Below are 16,162 nucleotides of genomic sequence, written 5' to 3'. Positions count from 1 at the left end.
TAATATGAATACCCTATGCCTTCAATTCACTAGAGATGGGCCATTCTATTTATAACTGGTTACTACTTTAGAGCTTTGGTATACTGATTCGGAGCTCAAAAAAATGTATAAAAGAGCTATGAAGATCAAGTAAAATTGGGCAATCTAACCACAGCAACTAAATAATTGACATTGGTTTATGTTCATCCAACTCAAATGCAACAAAGCAGTGTTGGAATATTTTTCAGATTGTTTGGTTGTAGCTTAGAAATGTTACCATGTATTGGGGACCCCACTCTGGATTTGTGCTCCTTGTAGCTATTACTGACATGACTTATGTTTCCTAAGGATGTGACCCTAAGGGTGATGCTCTAATCAAATGTTTGCTCCATTCCTATTCGTTTAATCCATTCCTATGCATTCATAAACATTTATCAACTATTTAATGTATGTCAGTATAGTGTGAGGGCCTGGATGTTAAAGCAAAACTGAGGCAGTCATGTCCTCACTGAGCTTATACTTTAGTGGAAAAGATGGACACACATGAACAATACAATAGGAAAATGGGTGGTCTGAAGGAAAATAACAAAGAGAGATATATGTAAATACTGGCATTTTGATAAGAGAATGAAATCAAGCTGAGAAGTACCTGGGTGATAACATTCTTGGCTGAAGGAATAATGAAAGTACAAGTTCTAAGACAGGAAAAAGCTCAGCCTATTACAAGAACTGAAAAAAGTCTGGAATTTTTGGAGTCTACAGAAATTGGCTTAATATAGAATAGCTTATCACTGAAAACAAACAGGTGAAGTATGTGGGTATAGATGCTAGTGTAGATAGATGTAGTGGTAAAAGTCTGCATTAAGTTCTCTTCCAATTACTTCAACTTTCTCAGTGACTGTGACTGAGAGTCCACTACTTGAACTGTTAAGTGTATGGGTTGTAGAGGTGCAGTAGAAACTAGCTAATTGCAGTGATCTGGCAGAGATGGCATGGATAGGTGACCGTAAAAATTACCAACCAAACCAGGAAACTTTAAGAGAAAAACAGGGACACTTGTATTAATCATGCCAGGACAGTAGGCATAACTCAAATCTGTCCTGAACCAACAAGAATTTACTCAATGGTCATCCTCGCCTATACTAGAAGCATGAGTGGAAATGGAGATAAGGGGAAGTATGCTGATGGAATGGATGTGAGAGTCAGGAAAGAGGAAGAATTCAAGGCAAATTCCCAGGTTTCTGGCTATTTACAGAAAAATACAGGGGAATAAACAGGCTTATATGGGAATATTAAGAATCCTGTTTTGGACGTTTGGTTTGAGAGACGTGTGAGACATTCAAATGGGGATATTTGTCCTGAAGCTCTGATGAGAGCTCTGGACTGGAAATATAAATTGTGCAATTGGCAGCACATTGGCAACATTAAAAGCCATGAAAATGAATGGGATCACGTGGGATCAAAGTGTACACTAAAGAGGAAGCAGGCTATTAAACTCTGAGAAATCCCAGGAAAGGTCGATTAGGGGAAGAGTTAGCCAGGACATGAGACTGAGAAAAAGCTACAAATGTAAAAAGAAACCAGGATAAAGTGGTGTCACGTAAGTTATGACAATAGAATTTCAAGCCTAGTTTCCAAAAGGGAGTGGTTGAAATGTCTAATGTTACTGAGCAGTCAAGAAACTTGATACCAGAAAAGTGTCCTTTGAATTTGGCATCATGGAGTTGATTGGTGACTTTGACACGGCTTATTTCAAAGGAGTATTGAGGAAAGAAATTTGATTGCTGTGAGTTAAAGGGAAAATGAGGGCTTCTACTTTTGGCAAAGCCTTGACTATATGTTCAGTAGAGCCCCACTGTTACAAACATTTAGATTCTCAATAAAACATGGTTCTAAAGCTTTTGTTGGAATTTCAGGAAATAAAGGAAATTTTCAGGTCCCTCCCCTCCTCACCATAGGTATCTATCTCCAAAAGCAGATGTGAGTAGCATGCAAATAGGATTTGGAAACTATGCTTTGAGCAGGCCACAAGGTAGGGAAACTGAAGCCAAAACTCTTGCATTAATTCAGGAACTTAGCCAAAGTGGCCCTACCGTTTCCCCGAAAATAAGACCTAGCCAGACCATCAGCTCCAATGCATCTTTTACAGCAAAAATTAATGTAAGATCCGGTCTTATATAAGATTGGGTATTATGTTATATTTTATATTATATAAGACCTGATCTTATATAAAACCCGGTCTTAAAATAAGATTGGGTCTTATATTAATTTTTGCTCCAAAAGGTGCATTAGAGCTGATTGTCTGGCTAGGTCTTATTTTCAGGGAAATACGGAGGGTAGTGTTCACTACTGTGATAGGAGCAATTAAAAATGCCCTCAGGGGGAAGAATACCCTATTTAGACACCCAGGTTTTCCATACATTAAAATCAAATGTGTCATGTAACCGACAAAAGGAATTGCCTTTATTCTTCCATTAATGACAAATGCAATAAAAGGATGGTCTACATAGATTAGAGCTAGAAAAAGGAATCAGACCACAGGAAATAAGAACTTGTATTATCTCAGGAACATCTAGAAAAGTGTACTTGCTAGTGGAACAGTTTACTACAGGTTCTACTATAGAATAAAACATTCTATAAGATTATACAATGCCTTTGCTCTAATTCTATTTCTGGAATTAGAAATTAGCTTTCTGAATATCATTGTTTTCCAAAGAATCTTGCTACCAATTTAGATACGAAAATATCTTGATGAATGCAAAGTTATATCCCTCTAATCAAAATAAATTGCTATTAAGTTTGGTGATTGGGACTCTGCCACATCTGGTGAGCTTCTGGGTACTCACAAAATTAGGTTCTGACACAAACTAAACAAGTATTCTAAACTGTCTCTATAGGACAGCCACCAAGGGAAAAATAAGAGAGTTTAACTATTTTGTCTAAATATTTCATTTATCAGATGAGGCAAGTGTAACACCAAAGTTGTGATTTATTAACATAGTCAATGGCAGAAGCTGCACTAAAATTTGGACCTTCTAATTCAGAAGTTTGCTCATTCTTTTACCAACAAATGCTAAATTAATATCTAAAGGCATATATTTGTATTTACTAAACTTTAAACAAGTTTTTTCTTGTCCTTAAGTCGATGCTTTAAATTACTGTTTGGTCTTTCAATTTCAGAGTAGTAATTTGTAGAAATGAGAAATAAACTTTTTGAATAAGAATTTTAATTCTTAATTAAATTTTAATTCTTAAATTAATTCTTTAATTTTAATTTTTAAATTTTAATTCTCTCAAATTAACATATTGAGGCTGGTTAATTGGTTATTAGGTTACCAGGGTCAAAGTCAGGGTTTAAACTGCAAATAGGCCAGTTAGTTTTCCAAACCATTTTTAACAACACATGTTGTTGGTTAAAGAAAACGCTCCACTGGGGGGTAAGGGTGGGTGGGGAAGGATGGGGGGAAGAAGAGTATTACAAAAAAAAAAAAAAAAAAAAAACCTTCACAAAAAAACCATACTGACAGAAGAAAAGGTGTCTTGTTTGTCCCTTTAAAGCTGCTTATTCTTTGAAAAGTACTTATCTTTTCTGCATTCTTAGAAATGGAACTTCTAAAAAGCAAACTATTAATTCCATGGCTTTAAAGACACTTTCAATTTTATCTCCTCTATCCAGAAAATCCATGGCACTACCAGCTAGTTTACATATTTATAATTGTAAATTAAAATTACACGTATTATAGACTAGCATCTAAAATAGTATTTTGGACACATGAAAGTACAGGCGATTTGATGGGAACACTGGAATTTTAATTTTGTAAACCATATATTCAAGTAATCAATAACAGAACACTGCCCATAGAGAAGTGGGGCCTGGGCTGAGACCTGAAACTTGTATTTTCCCAAATGGAAGCTCAGGCACCACTCCCAAGAGCTAACAACAGGTCTGTCCAGATGCTGAGACCAGGGACTTCGAAATCTCCGTCCTGCGCCTTGCAGGACTCCAGGGCAGTTAGAACTTCGTCTTTCAGGGGTGAAGGCGCCTGGCAGAGGCTTTGAAACCTGCCGTACAACTCCTCCCAGGGCACATCTTGGGACTCAGCTCCAACCCAAAGGCCTTGCTGAAGATCGTAGTGCAGACGTCGACCCCAGTTTGTCAGCAGACCCAGATAGGCCTGGAAAAGGTCTGGATGGCGGCCTGCCACCGAAGTTACAAGCCCGGCTGGGAGACTGCGGCAGAAAGCAGCCATGATATCCGACTTCCTCAGAAGCCAATAAACCAGCTCTTGACTCCCCTCCCCCGGCGTTTTGGGGCGGTCCAGTTCCAACTGCTCTCTGGGGGGCAGGGGAGCCGACGACGGCAGCAATAGCGCGGCCGCCACCACCTGCAGGAAGTTGTCCGGAGGCAAGCGCGCCCACAGGCTGCTAAGCAACCTGCCGGGGCCCTCCGCTTCGGCCCTGCCCACCTGCTGCAGCCGCTCCAGCAGCAGCTCGGCCTGAGTCTTCATCACTGAGTCTTCCTGAAGGGCCGAGGTCTCTCCATAGCCGTTCAAACGCAGCATGTGGACAGCGGACCGGCGGCGCGCGAGGAGGGCCAGGCTGCCTTGGAGCGTCTCCTCTTCGGCTTCCAGGACGCCGGGGCCGGGAAAGAGCTGCTGCAGCAGGCTGTGAAAGGCGGCATGCCCGAGAGCCGGGTTCTCCAGCAGCCGCTGCGACAGCAGGAGGTCGCAGCGCTGCAAGGCCCGAAAGCTCGTCAACCCCGGGACTGAAGCGGGCCCAGGGCCGCCCACCTGCTTCCACTGGTTATGCAGCCGCCGCTCTAGAGCCGTGCGAATGCGGACGTGACGGCCAAAGCGCCTGTGGATGTGGCGCAGGTAGCCAGCCCACTGCAAGGCCCTGCGCACTGTGGCGGGGTCCCAGCTGCTGACGTGGGTGGTGCGGGAGACGGCCAGAACCTCAGAAAAGCGGTCCAGGTGCTGCAAGAGCGCTTCCATGGGGCCCCGCACGCTCCTTACTTCCGCTTTCACCCTCGAGACAGCGAATCGCTACGCGTTGATTGGAGTGTCCGTGAAATGATACGCCTATCTACAATTCTATTGGACAAAGTCCCAGTCAATCTGACAACGCGGCTTTAATCCGGGTACCTTCACTCTGCGAAATTTAAAATGGAGAAGTGGCCCTTTCGCCATAAATATTGCAGAGGCTCTTAGGACAGAGAGAATAAGGGTAGGGCATCCTGGCAAGAATTCCAAGAGCCACGTGAAAGATGCTATGAGTCACAAAGCTCTCCCTGTTTCCTTTTTGAAAAGGTGTGGGAACACTCGTTTTAATAAATGAAAATTGACTTTCCCCCTCTCACATTTCTCTTCTTTTTTGCAAAGCAAAGCAAAACACGACACCAATTCTGAGTACTTATTGGAGTAGTTTTTGTTGTTGTCTTCAGGATTGGAGGTAGGATTGGGTGAAACGGAAGGCCTCTTTGAGAAACAGACTTTTCAGTTAAAAGCTCAAAGATGAGTGTTGAGAACAGTGTTTAAGGCCAGAAAACAGTTAATTTGCAGGTACTTGAGTTGAGAGAGCGTAATCCTTTCAAGGATGTGAGCAAAATCCAATAAACCTGCCTTCAGGATGACAGACATACTGGCAACAAGTCTGCAGATTAACTTTTGCGTCATATCTTTTCACTTAAAAATTTTCAAAATGTATTGTAAATCCTCACTTGAGAATTATAATGTATACATAGTTCACCTAGGCCTCGTTTCAGTACATAAATGATATCTATGAAGTTTTCTCTTTGACAAGAATGAAATGCCAAGGGTTTGAAACTTCTCTGCAATGTTCCATTTAATGCAACATAATTCAATGATCATTTATTAAGCCACTATTATATGTAAAATATTAAGGATTGAAAGATAAGTATGACAAGGCCCTTCACTTTAAGAAATCTAAATTTTTGAGGCAGAGGTAGAGAGGAGCACAGAAACACTTAACTATACGCGAATCTGATTTTAAGTGTTTTTGAATCTGAGAATGATGCTATGAAAGACCTGATGTAAACTGACAGGAGAGTTCTAGAAAGGCTGTACAAAGGACTGTTATTTTGTTTAGGCCTTAAACTGAACAATCACAAAATAAAGGAAAACTCAAGTGAGAGAAATACCATAAGGTAAAACATATAGTAGTCGCCCCCTTAACTGTGCTTTTGGCTTTCCTGGAGTTTACCTGTGGTGAAATATGGTCTGAAAATATTAAATGGAAAGTTCCGTAAATATATAATTCATACATTTTAAATTGTGTGCCATTCTGAGTAGCACAATGAAATCTCAAGCAGTCCTGCTCAGATATGCCCAGGACAGGAAACGTCTGTTTGTCCAGCGTATCCATTCTGTATACGTTGTTTGAGCGTTAGTCGTTTTGTAGCCTTCTCGGTTATCAGTCCATCATTACAGAATTGCAGAGCTTGTGTTCAAGTCACCCTTATTTTACTTCAACATGGCCCCAACGTGCAAGAGTAGTGATGCTGACAATTCAGATGTGCCAAAGAGAAGCTACAAAATACTTCCTTTAAGTGAAAAAGTGAAAGTTCTTGACTTAATAAAGAAAGGAAAAAAATGGTATGCTGAGGTTGCTATAGTCATTCATCTTACTTCATGTTATTGCATTGGCATTGTATCATCTGACATCATCACAAGAAGAAGAAATGTGAGTACAGTACAAAAGGACATTTTGAGAGACAGACTACATTCACATAACTTTTATTATAGTATATTGTTATAATTGTTCTGTTTTTAGTTATTGTTAGCAATCACTTACTGTGCCTAATTTTAAAATTAAACTTTATTGTAGCTATGTAGATGATGGCTCCAAATCTCTGTTTTCACAAATTTGAGATACTCTTTTCCACTTGCAGTGGACGTGACTTTAGGTAGCCTCAAAGCTAGCAGCAGAAAGACTGCTCTAACAATGCATGGATATTCTGAAAATTAGAACTACATGAAACTTTGAAATACTTGATATGAAAAATTTTCTTTGGATATGTAATTCATTTGCATCATCATAGTAATGTTTAATATATTGCCTTTATAGGAAAAGAACAGAAGAGCTTTTCTTTAAATATAATACTATTTTTTGTAAATACTATTTCTTGTAAATACTATTTTCTTGTAAATATAATACTGTTTCTTGTAAAAGTGGTTTTGCCTATTTCACCAATAGTCAATGGTGACTCAAGAATACGAAGAGAGCTTTGTTAAAATCTTGATCAAGAATTATGACTGACCTTTTCAAACATAAAAAAAAAAAAAACAATATTAAAAAAACCTCATTGCTCTTTCGATGCCCAGTGCAGCCATGGCTTATGGTCCCAAAAAGCATCTGCCGCATGTAGCGGCTCCAAAGCATTGGAGGATGGATAAACTGACTAGTGTGTTTGTTCCTCATCCATCTACCAGTCTCCACGAGCTGAGAGAATGTCTCCCTCTCATCGTCTTCCTAAGGAAAAGACTGAAGTATGCCCTAACAGGAGATGAAGTAAAGAAGATCTGCGTGCAGCAGTTTATTAAGATTGATGGCAAGGTCTGAACTGATGTAACTTCCCCTGATGCTTTTGTGCATATCATCAGCATCTGCAAGATCGGAGAGAATTTCCATATGATCTGTGACACTAAGGGTCGCTTTGCTGTTCATCACATTACACCACGGGAGGCCAAGCACAAGTTGTGCAGAATGAGAAAGATCTTTGTGGGCACAAAAGGAATCCCGCATCTGGTGACCCATGATGTCTGCATTTTGGTCCCCTCATCAAGGTCAATGACACCATTCAAGTTGATTTAGAGACAGGCAAAAGTACTGATTTCATCAAGTTTGACACTGGTAACCTGTGCATGGTGACTGCAGATGTTAACTGGAAGAGTTGGTATGATCGCCAACAGAGAGAGACACCCTGGTACTTCTGATATGGTTCCTGTGAAAGATGCCAATGGCAACAGCTTTGCGACCCAGCTCTCCAATATTTTTGTTATTGGCAAAGACAACAAACCATGAATTTCTCTTCCCCATGGAAAGGATATCCACCTCACCATTGCTGAAGAGAGAGACAAGATACTGGCAGCCAAACAGAGCAGTGGGTGAAAGGATCTTTTGGTGACATGCTTGGAAGAGTCTTTGTACTTAATTAAAGATAATATAGCATGAACAAAATCATGAAAGGAAGCTCAATTTTCCACTTTAAAAAATTTCAGAGTTTTACATGTGTTGGGGAAGTTTCATATCAATTTAATATGTAGAATAATATCTATTCATATTATCAAAGAAAGTGCAAAAAAATTTTGTTTTTCACCAAGTCTTTTATATATGCTTCTCAAATCCTCTTTGGTTGACTGCCATGTACCATAAGGTGAAAAAGGTTGAGAAGCATTGCTGTAACACAGGCATTCTAACATAAATAGCTAAGGAAAAGGGAAAAAAAGGGGGGGGGGTCAGTGTGATTGAAATTAGCTTGCCTTAAATTTCTATTAAGTTGGACAGCGAGAAAGTAGTTGACTAGTTACTCTCCATTTGTCTTTCCCATATCACCCCATCCATTTTCTTCCTTCTTTTCTCAGCTCTGTGTAGAGGGGTGGCCTGATCTATATTAACTGTGTCAGCCTTTTCCCCTTGCCCTCTGCCTTGCTGCTGAATTGACCAATGAGAAGCACAGGCAAGCAATCAGAAGGACAAGAGAGGTACAGGGGTTCTCTTTGCTCTCTGCTAAGGCCTCAGTGTTCTGGTTTCTTCCTCCAAAAAGTTGTAAAACACCTCCCTGAGCTTCAGATGGCACCAATTACTCCCTACAACCTTAGGCAATTTCTCCTGTTGCTAATCCCTGGGTGCCCTGACATGCCTTGTAGATTCCCTTAACTCTGGCCACACTTCTATAAATATATCTCTGTTAAATTATCTTCGAAATTACTGCTGACTGTGCCTGTTCCTTGCCCAGACCTTGACTGAAACAATTGTCTGAGTTTTCAGCCATTGTTACATAAGTCTGTGAGTCATAATATTATCAATCAGCATGTGTTTAGGGGATGGTGAGTAGTCTACTGCAGTGATGACCAAATATCTGTCATTGTCATAAACTCCTGCCAATCCATGACAAATTTATCATTGTTACTGACACATACAAATATATGGCAGAACAACATAAAATGTTTTCATAAATATCATTGATTTAAGTGAAGGGAAAAAAGCATTTCTTTGTAAAGTAATGGTTATAGTAAATGGTCATTTTGTGGTTTCTTGACTTGGAAAAATTAAAAAGTTTGCAATTATTATTTTAGACACCTACTTTAGAATATATATATGTGTATAGAAATATATGTGTGTAGGTAGAGATAGATAAGTCAATGAAATAAATCCATAGTCTTGAAAATCTCTTGTTTAGTGTAGGAAATGGTTAGAGGTATTTGTAGATGAACTCAGATTGTGAAGACTTTAGAATACTGCCCTAAGGAACAGGGTCTGTGTTCAACTGACATTCAGATGCTGTTGACAAGTTTGGAGCACAAGAATGACATCATATCTGTTATAAAGCAATGTAGGAAATGGGCTGTAGTCAGCTGGGACAAGTGGCTAGAGATGGAGGTCCACTAGGAAAATATTGCCATAGTCCAGGAGCACGAGATGGCAGGTTCACTAAGGAAGTGGCAAAGGAAATGTTAAGGAGGAGTGGGAGAGAGTGATGGTCAGATTTGAAAATTCCTTCTGAGGAAGAATCTATAGATCTTAATGGAGAGGAGGAGCAAAATGACTGCAAATTCTCATTTAAGTGATTGGGTGAAGTATCTTTACATTTGGAATGGAATGGGAGCTTGGTATTGATTTTGACTGATGCTAGTAATTGGGAAAGACAACAAAAAAACTCATAGCAAAACATGGCTCAGAGGAAATTCTCGTGAACTTGTTTTCTTAATCCCAGAGTACTGTCATACCTCACACTCCTCAGGATGCCAGATTAGCATATTAGATAAGCAGAACAGATAGTGAATACTATGGGAATCCAAAGACATTGTGATTGCATGAAAGTTGAGTTATTAAAAACATGGATCGAATTATGCAAAAGGCATAATTTATACAGAAATTTCCCTCTTCCTTAAATATTATCCAATTCAATTCCTAGAACCTGAACATTTAATTTGATATCTCTTAGATTGCTCATATTCAGAAACTACTTAAATACTTGAATTGATCCTACTGGAAGAGTTTCCTCTGACTTTTGTCAAATTTAAATTTTTCCACTACTTGGACATCTGTTTTGAAAACAGAAATCTCTATATAAGGGACAATGATCAAATTCATATTGACATAAATTGAATATGCAATATATTGTTTTGAGATTATGTCAATACACAGGTGATTCATCCTCCTTTGTGTATACGTGTGTATTTGTACATAAGTAAATGGGATAATATTCCTAAGAAGAATATACTTAAACTAAATAATTGAACTATATTTATGTTTAAGATTTCATTTTCTTTTGCAATTGGTGATTTTTTTTCTAATGTCCAATCCAGAAAGAAAGAAATATGAATCCAGATCTCTCTTTTCCTTTGAATTAGAACTTTGCTTTCATGAAAGAGAGCTCTGTAATAATGTCTGGATGCCTTTATTTTTATCCCATAGTTATCAGTATATTGCTATATAAGTACCTGCCAGTAAGGGCTTTTTTTTCCTGGTTCAATAACTTTTTAAGTGTCTGTTGTTCCCATTTTCAAGTCTCCAAAACTTTTATATGAATTCTTTCAGCACATTTTTTTCATTACTTTCCAACCTTCTTTTTTTCTGGATGGCTGAAGTTTCCAGACATATAACCAGAAATGTCCTAAGAGAATTAGTATATATATATATATATATATATATATATATATATATATATATATATATATATATATATATAAAACAAAGCTAAGGAAATGGGAAGCAAAGAAAAACATACATGTATAATCATGTATATAGACCTGTAAACTCATTTTAAGTTTTCCTTAAGAAGATAACAGATGAATCTAATTTTCCTTATTAATATTCTCTTATGAGGAGCAAATGTAGTGGAAAAGTTATCAAGAAACTTTCTTGTTTTTAATAACTTCCAGACTGAATCTTAGCTCTTAGATTGTGCAGGTCTGTTAATATCATTAATGTCAAGGAGTGTTATCCCCAAAGATTCCTAGCATTTCAAAATAAACTGGCTGAAATAAGCCAAATAAATGATTAAAACAAAATTCACAATATCACAGAGACATTTTATTGGAATGTAAAAATTCTTTCTGGTAATGTTTTTATCAGTTAGTTACCAAATTTTAACTATAAAGGAAGGCTTTAAAGGGACTATTCTATCACGTTTGAGGGAAACACTCCATTTAAGGGGAGAAGGTATTTGGAGCAAAAGTGCCATAAGCTAATAGTTCTTTTCCCTTTATTCTTTTGAGTGAATTAATGAATGTTATAATTTTCTAACAGTTTGCATATACTTACTTACACAGATCAGATAGGTAAAAGCCCCTGTTTCTTATTATCTTAGAATATGGTGTGTCTTCACCTTTCCCCTAGTTTATATAATTTTGGTAGTCATCTTTTTTTTTTTTTTTTTTTTGATGCTGTACATGGAGGAGGATATGTATACATGAAGCAACATCTCGGTTATTAGGTTGTGGGTAGTACCTGGGTCCATTTGAAGACATTTCAGTATTCAGTGGCCAATTTAGCATGTTAGAAAATGCAAAGAGTTCAGAGCAAGACAAAATTACTGAGGGTATTGTGGTATAGAAGGAGGGAAGTAGTGATAAAAATAAAGGCAAAATCTTAAAAAATTATGTAGCAGATTAAATTTGACTGTATAACGGGAAATATTGAGAAAATTTTCAGATAAATATTTTCCTAAATAATAATGTTCTTGAAATATTATAAAGTTTAGGATTGCAATCAATCAATAATATCATTTAAAGCAAATAAGAATATCAAATTTCATAGTAAACATTTTTGTTAGTAAAAATGATAATTTTTAAAGCGTAGAATTCTTAACTATTTCTAGTTCAGATAAAGTTTGCACTTCTTGGTGTTCTTGGTTATAGAAAAACAATATTCACATGATTTTATTCATTTAGTGAGGAAAAAACAATTTGGTGTTCTTATTTTCTGCCCAACCATGGCAATATCAGTTAATAACTGCAATTCTTCATAATAAGAAATTATTAACGTGAACTCCATGTTCTTTAGCTTTCCAATGTGATGATTTTAGTTAGTTTTACTTAGATATCAGTAAAAGAAAAAAGTAGCTTAATTTAATTTTAACCGAATATCTCTACAGTGTGGTTTAACATCAATTTACCTTTTATTATCTATACTAGCTGCAAAATTTTCCCTTATTCTTCTCTACCTTTAAAGCCTAGAGTACACTAAACGTAGCACTGAAGTTCTAGCAGTAAGTATTTTCAACTTTAAATCTATGTGTTCTTGAATTTTGTAGTCTCATTATTGGTATGGTCAAGGAACATAATTAATATTAATCTGATGGCCAGTTAGTAAGAAATTGGAAGGATTTCCAGCACAGCATTAAAAGAAACAGGCAACTGAAACTGCCAGAAGAAAAATCTATTCTGAGAAAGGTGGGGTATTTTGGAAGCAGAGAGTCATAAGACATTTATTTAACTATGTTGAATTGTTTGTGTATGACATCTCTTTTAGCAGGTAATCCAGAAATCAAAAATCTGCTTCATACACCATCCATGGTAAGTGCCTTAGTTAGGTACTATTTACACACTGCCAAGTTTGCTTTCTAATTCTAAAATTTCCTTCCCTGCTTTCCTTCCTTCTTTCCTTCCTTCTTTCCTTCCTTCCTTCCTTCCTTCCTTCCTTCCTTCCTTCCTTCCTTCCTTCCTTCCTTCCTTCCTTCTTTCCTTCCTTCTTTTCGTCCTTGTTTCCTTCCTTCTTCCCTCCCTTCCTTCCTTCCCTCCTTCCTCCTTTTTTCTTTCTGTATTTTTATTTTTTCTGTTAACTCATTTGTTTATATATATGGTCAGAATAAGTCTCAGCTTGGAATACAAAGCACTCAGAAAAAGGGAGCTAAATATTATTTGTGTAGTATAGGAACTCAAAGGTAGTTAGAAATCTATGCAGGCTTTATATTATGATGTTTCAAAAAAAAATTCACCTTACCTCCTGTTTGACTAAACTAGTTTTATTTTTATTCCAGAAAAGTCTTGTTTTTTTTTTTTTCCTTTCTCAACTGCTTTGTGACTATGTTTCTTACACCTGGAATCATTGTCTTCCCTTTTTGCTTCATATGAAACACTTCCTTCTATGCTACAAAACCCAGATCGAATCCTACCTCTTTTATGAGTCTTTCCTGATAACTCCAGCAGAAAGTAATCTGTTTCACTTTGAGATTCCTGTAACACTTGTGGTTGGATTGTTAATTTGTCACTTACTAGTTACTGCCTTTTACTACAAGTGAGGTTCTTTTTACGATCCAAATGTTTAATGATATGAGCCTACTAAATCCATCACTAAGCTAGGTACGTTGCCACCACAAGGATTCAATATACCACGTGTTTGAACCGGGTCACTTCTCCACAAAAAGGACAAGAACATACAGGCCAATTACATTTTCAAGTAGATATGTGCATCTTAGCTCCAACTTAAGCTTTTTAAATGGGATGACTGTGTCTTTACTGTATTTTTAATGTTCACAGTACTTTCTGCAGTACCTCACACAATGCAGGAATGCAAGATAGTAGAGTGGAGAGAATACACCTTTTTTTAGATGGTGAGACTTCTTTTCGTTAGACTTGAAGCTCCCAAAGGGGAGGGGCTAAGTCTTTGTATCTTTCGTTCCTAGCATAATCACTGATACATGATTGGTGTTCAGTATGTGTCTGTTGAGCTCAATAAAATTTTGGAATCAAGCAGACCTGGGATTGCTGGCAGTGTTGCTTTTAAGTTCACCTCAGGCATGTTAGTTAATTTTTCTGAGTCTGTTTCTTGATTCAGAAAGAGTAGATAATAATATTTGTCATAAAGTTGTTATGAGGACTCAATGAAATCGTGTTTGCAAGGCACTTAGCATGGTTACTAGTATATCGTCTCCGTACAATCTAAAGAGAAAGAGGAAAAAAAAACCTCTACTATCGATTGTACGGAGACGATATACTAGTAACCATGCTAAGTGTGTGTGTTTGTGTGTGTGTGTGTGTGTGTGTGTGTGTGTGAGAGAGAGAGAGAGAGAGAGAGAGAGAGAGAGAGAGAGAGAGAGAGAGAGAGAGAGAGAGAGAGACTATTAGTAGACAGAGGAATGAAAAGGATATTCTAGCTATGAGGACTGGAAAGATGAAAGAAATGAGGTGAGCAAGATGCATTTGGAAAAGTTTATTTACTTTTTCAACTCATACATTTTGAACCCATACTATGTGCCATCTCATGCTCTAGGTATATAATAAAGCAGAGGCTGTATCAGCAAGACCCAGTCTAAGAGAGAAGAAAACTCCAAATAATCAATAGTCATAGGATTGGGATACTGGGTGTGGCCGTTTTAAACATGGCCTCAGGAATATTTGAAACTCCTCCCATTGAAAAGATGGATTTGTGACCAGTTTGTCCAATAATGCGTAGCAGAAGGGATGCTGTATGACTCCTGAGGTTAGATCCTAAGTCATGCAGCTTCCACCCATTGCTCCTGCTCGCAGAAATTCCTCTAGCAACTCTCCCTCAGGAAATCTGGTCACTATGATGTGAGAAGTCAATTCACATGGAGCAGGCTTTTGTCAGCCCAGCCCAGGCACTAGATATATGAGTGACAGAGCCTGCAGATTATTACAATCCCTGTTTGAGTTTTAACCTGAGAACCAGACATTGTAGGGCAGAGATAAACCATTCCTCTGGTGCTTTGTCTGATGTTTCCCATAAACTGTGTTAGCAAAATTACGTGGCAGTTGATTTACACCGTTGAATCTGGGGTAGTTTGTTACCTTGCAATCGTAGTGGAAGCATTAGGTGATCTGGGGAAAGGTGCTTAATTCAAAACCAGGCTTAAAATCTGTGAGGTAATGATTACTTAATGGTCCAATAATATTTTTAAACCCCTGTAGTTAAAATTATGTAATTAATTTTTTCAAAGAAAGTATAAAATAACTTGTAAGAAGTTGTAGGTCCAAGTGATGAGAAATAGTTAATAAATAATATGAAAGTTGTCTATTTTTTTCCAAAAAAGGAGACATTCCTTCCTAATATGAAGTGTCTCTCTGAATATAGACCATAAAGAGTTATGGTGAACATGGGGCCATATAACTCTTCCTTGTGGATAAAAAATGGAAATTTTCATCAGAGGATAAAATATATAGTTGTGTGATATTTACAACTGAATTGATAACCAAACCTGTTAGAAAATTAATTGAATTGAGTATTGAGTTGCATTATTAAGAGCCCAAACTTTTTAATATAGTATTCAAAGCCATCTAAATTCCCTACTATTACCCTCTGTCACTCGAATCCCCACGTTCTCCAGACTGCCTCTCGTTCCCTGAAGACTGTACATTTTCAAAGCTCCAGCATGGGCTCCCCTCTCCTACTTTGTTCTGTAAGGGTCACCCCACCATGCCACTTTCCCTGATTCCCAGCGACGTGCTGATCTTGCATCTCCTTGCTCTTCCTTAGGTCGTGGTTTGTATCTATATTTAGCACTTATTTCATTCTGCATTAGGCTAATTCTTTATAAGTCTGTTTCCTTCACCAGTGGACAATTCTTCAAGGGAAAGACTGTCTAATTCATCTTTGTATTCCTGCAGTACCCACCTTAATAAAGGTACTTAATAAAGATTTCCTAAATGTAAAAGAAAATTAGGAAATATTCTGAGGTAAGTTCATGATATGGCAAGAAGCATTCCAAAAACATTGTCAGAGTCTTCATCTACTCTTTAATTCCAAAATTGAAAAACAAAAATGACTGCACTTTGTTGAAATCATAAACTCCAAATTGTGGAAATTGCCAATTTGTTTTGGAAAAAAGTAGCATCTGTATTTGTGAAGACATCTGTATAATTCTCATACATAAATTGTTTCCACTTATAAACTCTGCCTTCATGAAAACAAATTAATGTATAGTCTGGCAGGCTTTTGCTCGCTCAGCAAAGAAATTAAACAAAGCCATAAGATGTAA

General features: G+C 37.6%; 2 protein-coding genes and 1 pseudogene across 3 annotated transcripts in view; 2 read left to right on the top strand and 1 right to left on the bottom strand.

Annotated features, from left to right (window-relative positions):
• The window catches only part of GAS2 (growth arrest specific 2), a 259,404-nt gene that overhangs the window by 97,242 nt on the left and 146,000 nt on the right, over positions 1-16,162 (top strand). The gene's annotated exons all lie outside the window — the stretch shown is intronic.
• Positions 2,109-7,258, bottom strand: FANCF (FA complementation group F). The gene has a single exon (XM_081062769.1). It carries the CDS (start codon positions 4,971-4,973, stop codon positions 3,894-3,896), a length of 1,080 nt encoding a protein of 359 aa, XP_080918895.1. The 5' UTR covers positions 4,974-7,258; the 3' UTR covers positions 2,109-3,893.
• LOC308503927 (small ribosomal subunit protein eS4-like) lies at positions 7,330-8,109 on the top strand (annotated as a pseudogene). The gene has a single exon. The product of its transcript is annotated as a small ribosomal subunit protein eS4-like (transcript).

Source organism: Rhinolophus hipposideros, assembly GCF_964194185.1.
Source record: "Rhinolophus hipposideros genome assembly, chromosome: 10".
NCBI lineage: Eukaryota > Metazoa > Chordata > Mammalia > Chiroptera > Rhinolophidae > Rhinolophus > Rhinolophus hipposideros.
This window is presented reverse-complemented; position numbering and strand designations above follow the sequence as displayed.

What these genes read in the sequence shown, in the direction of transcription:
- FANCF (XM_081062769.1), bottom strand. Translation starts at nt 4,973, where the DNA reads ATGGAAGCGCTCTTGCAGCACCTGGACCGCTTTTCTGAGGTTCTGGCC.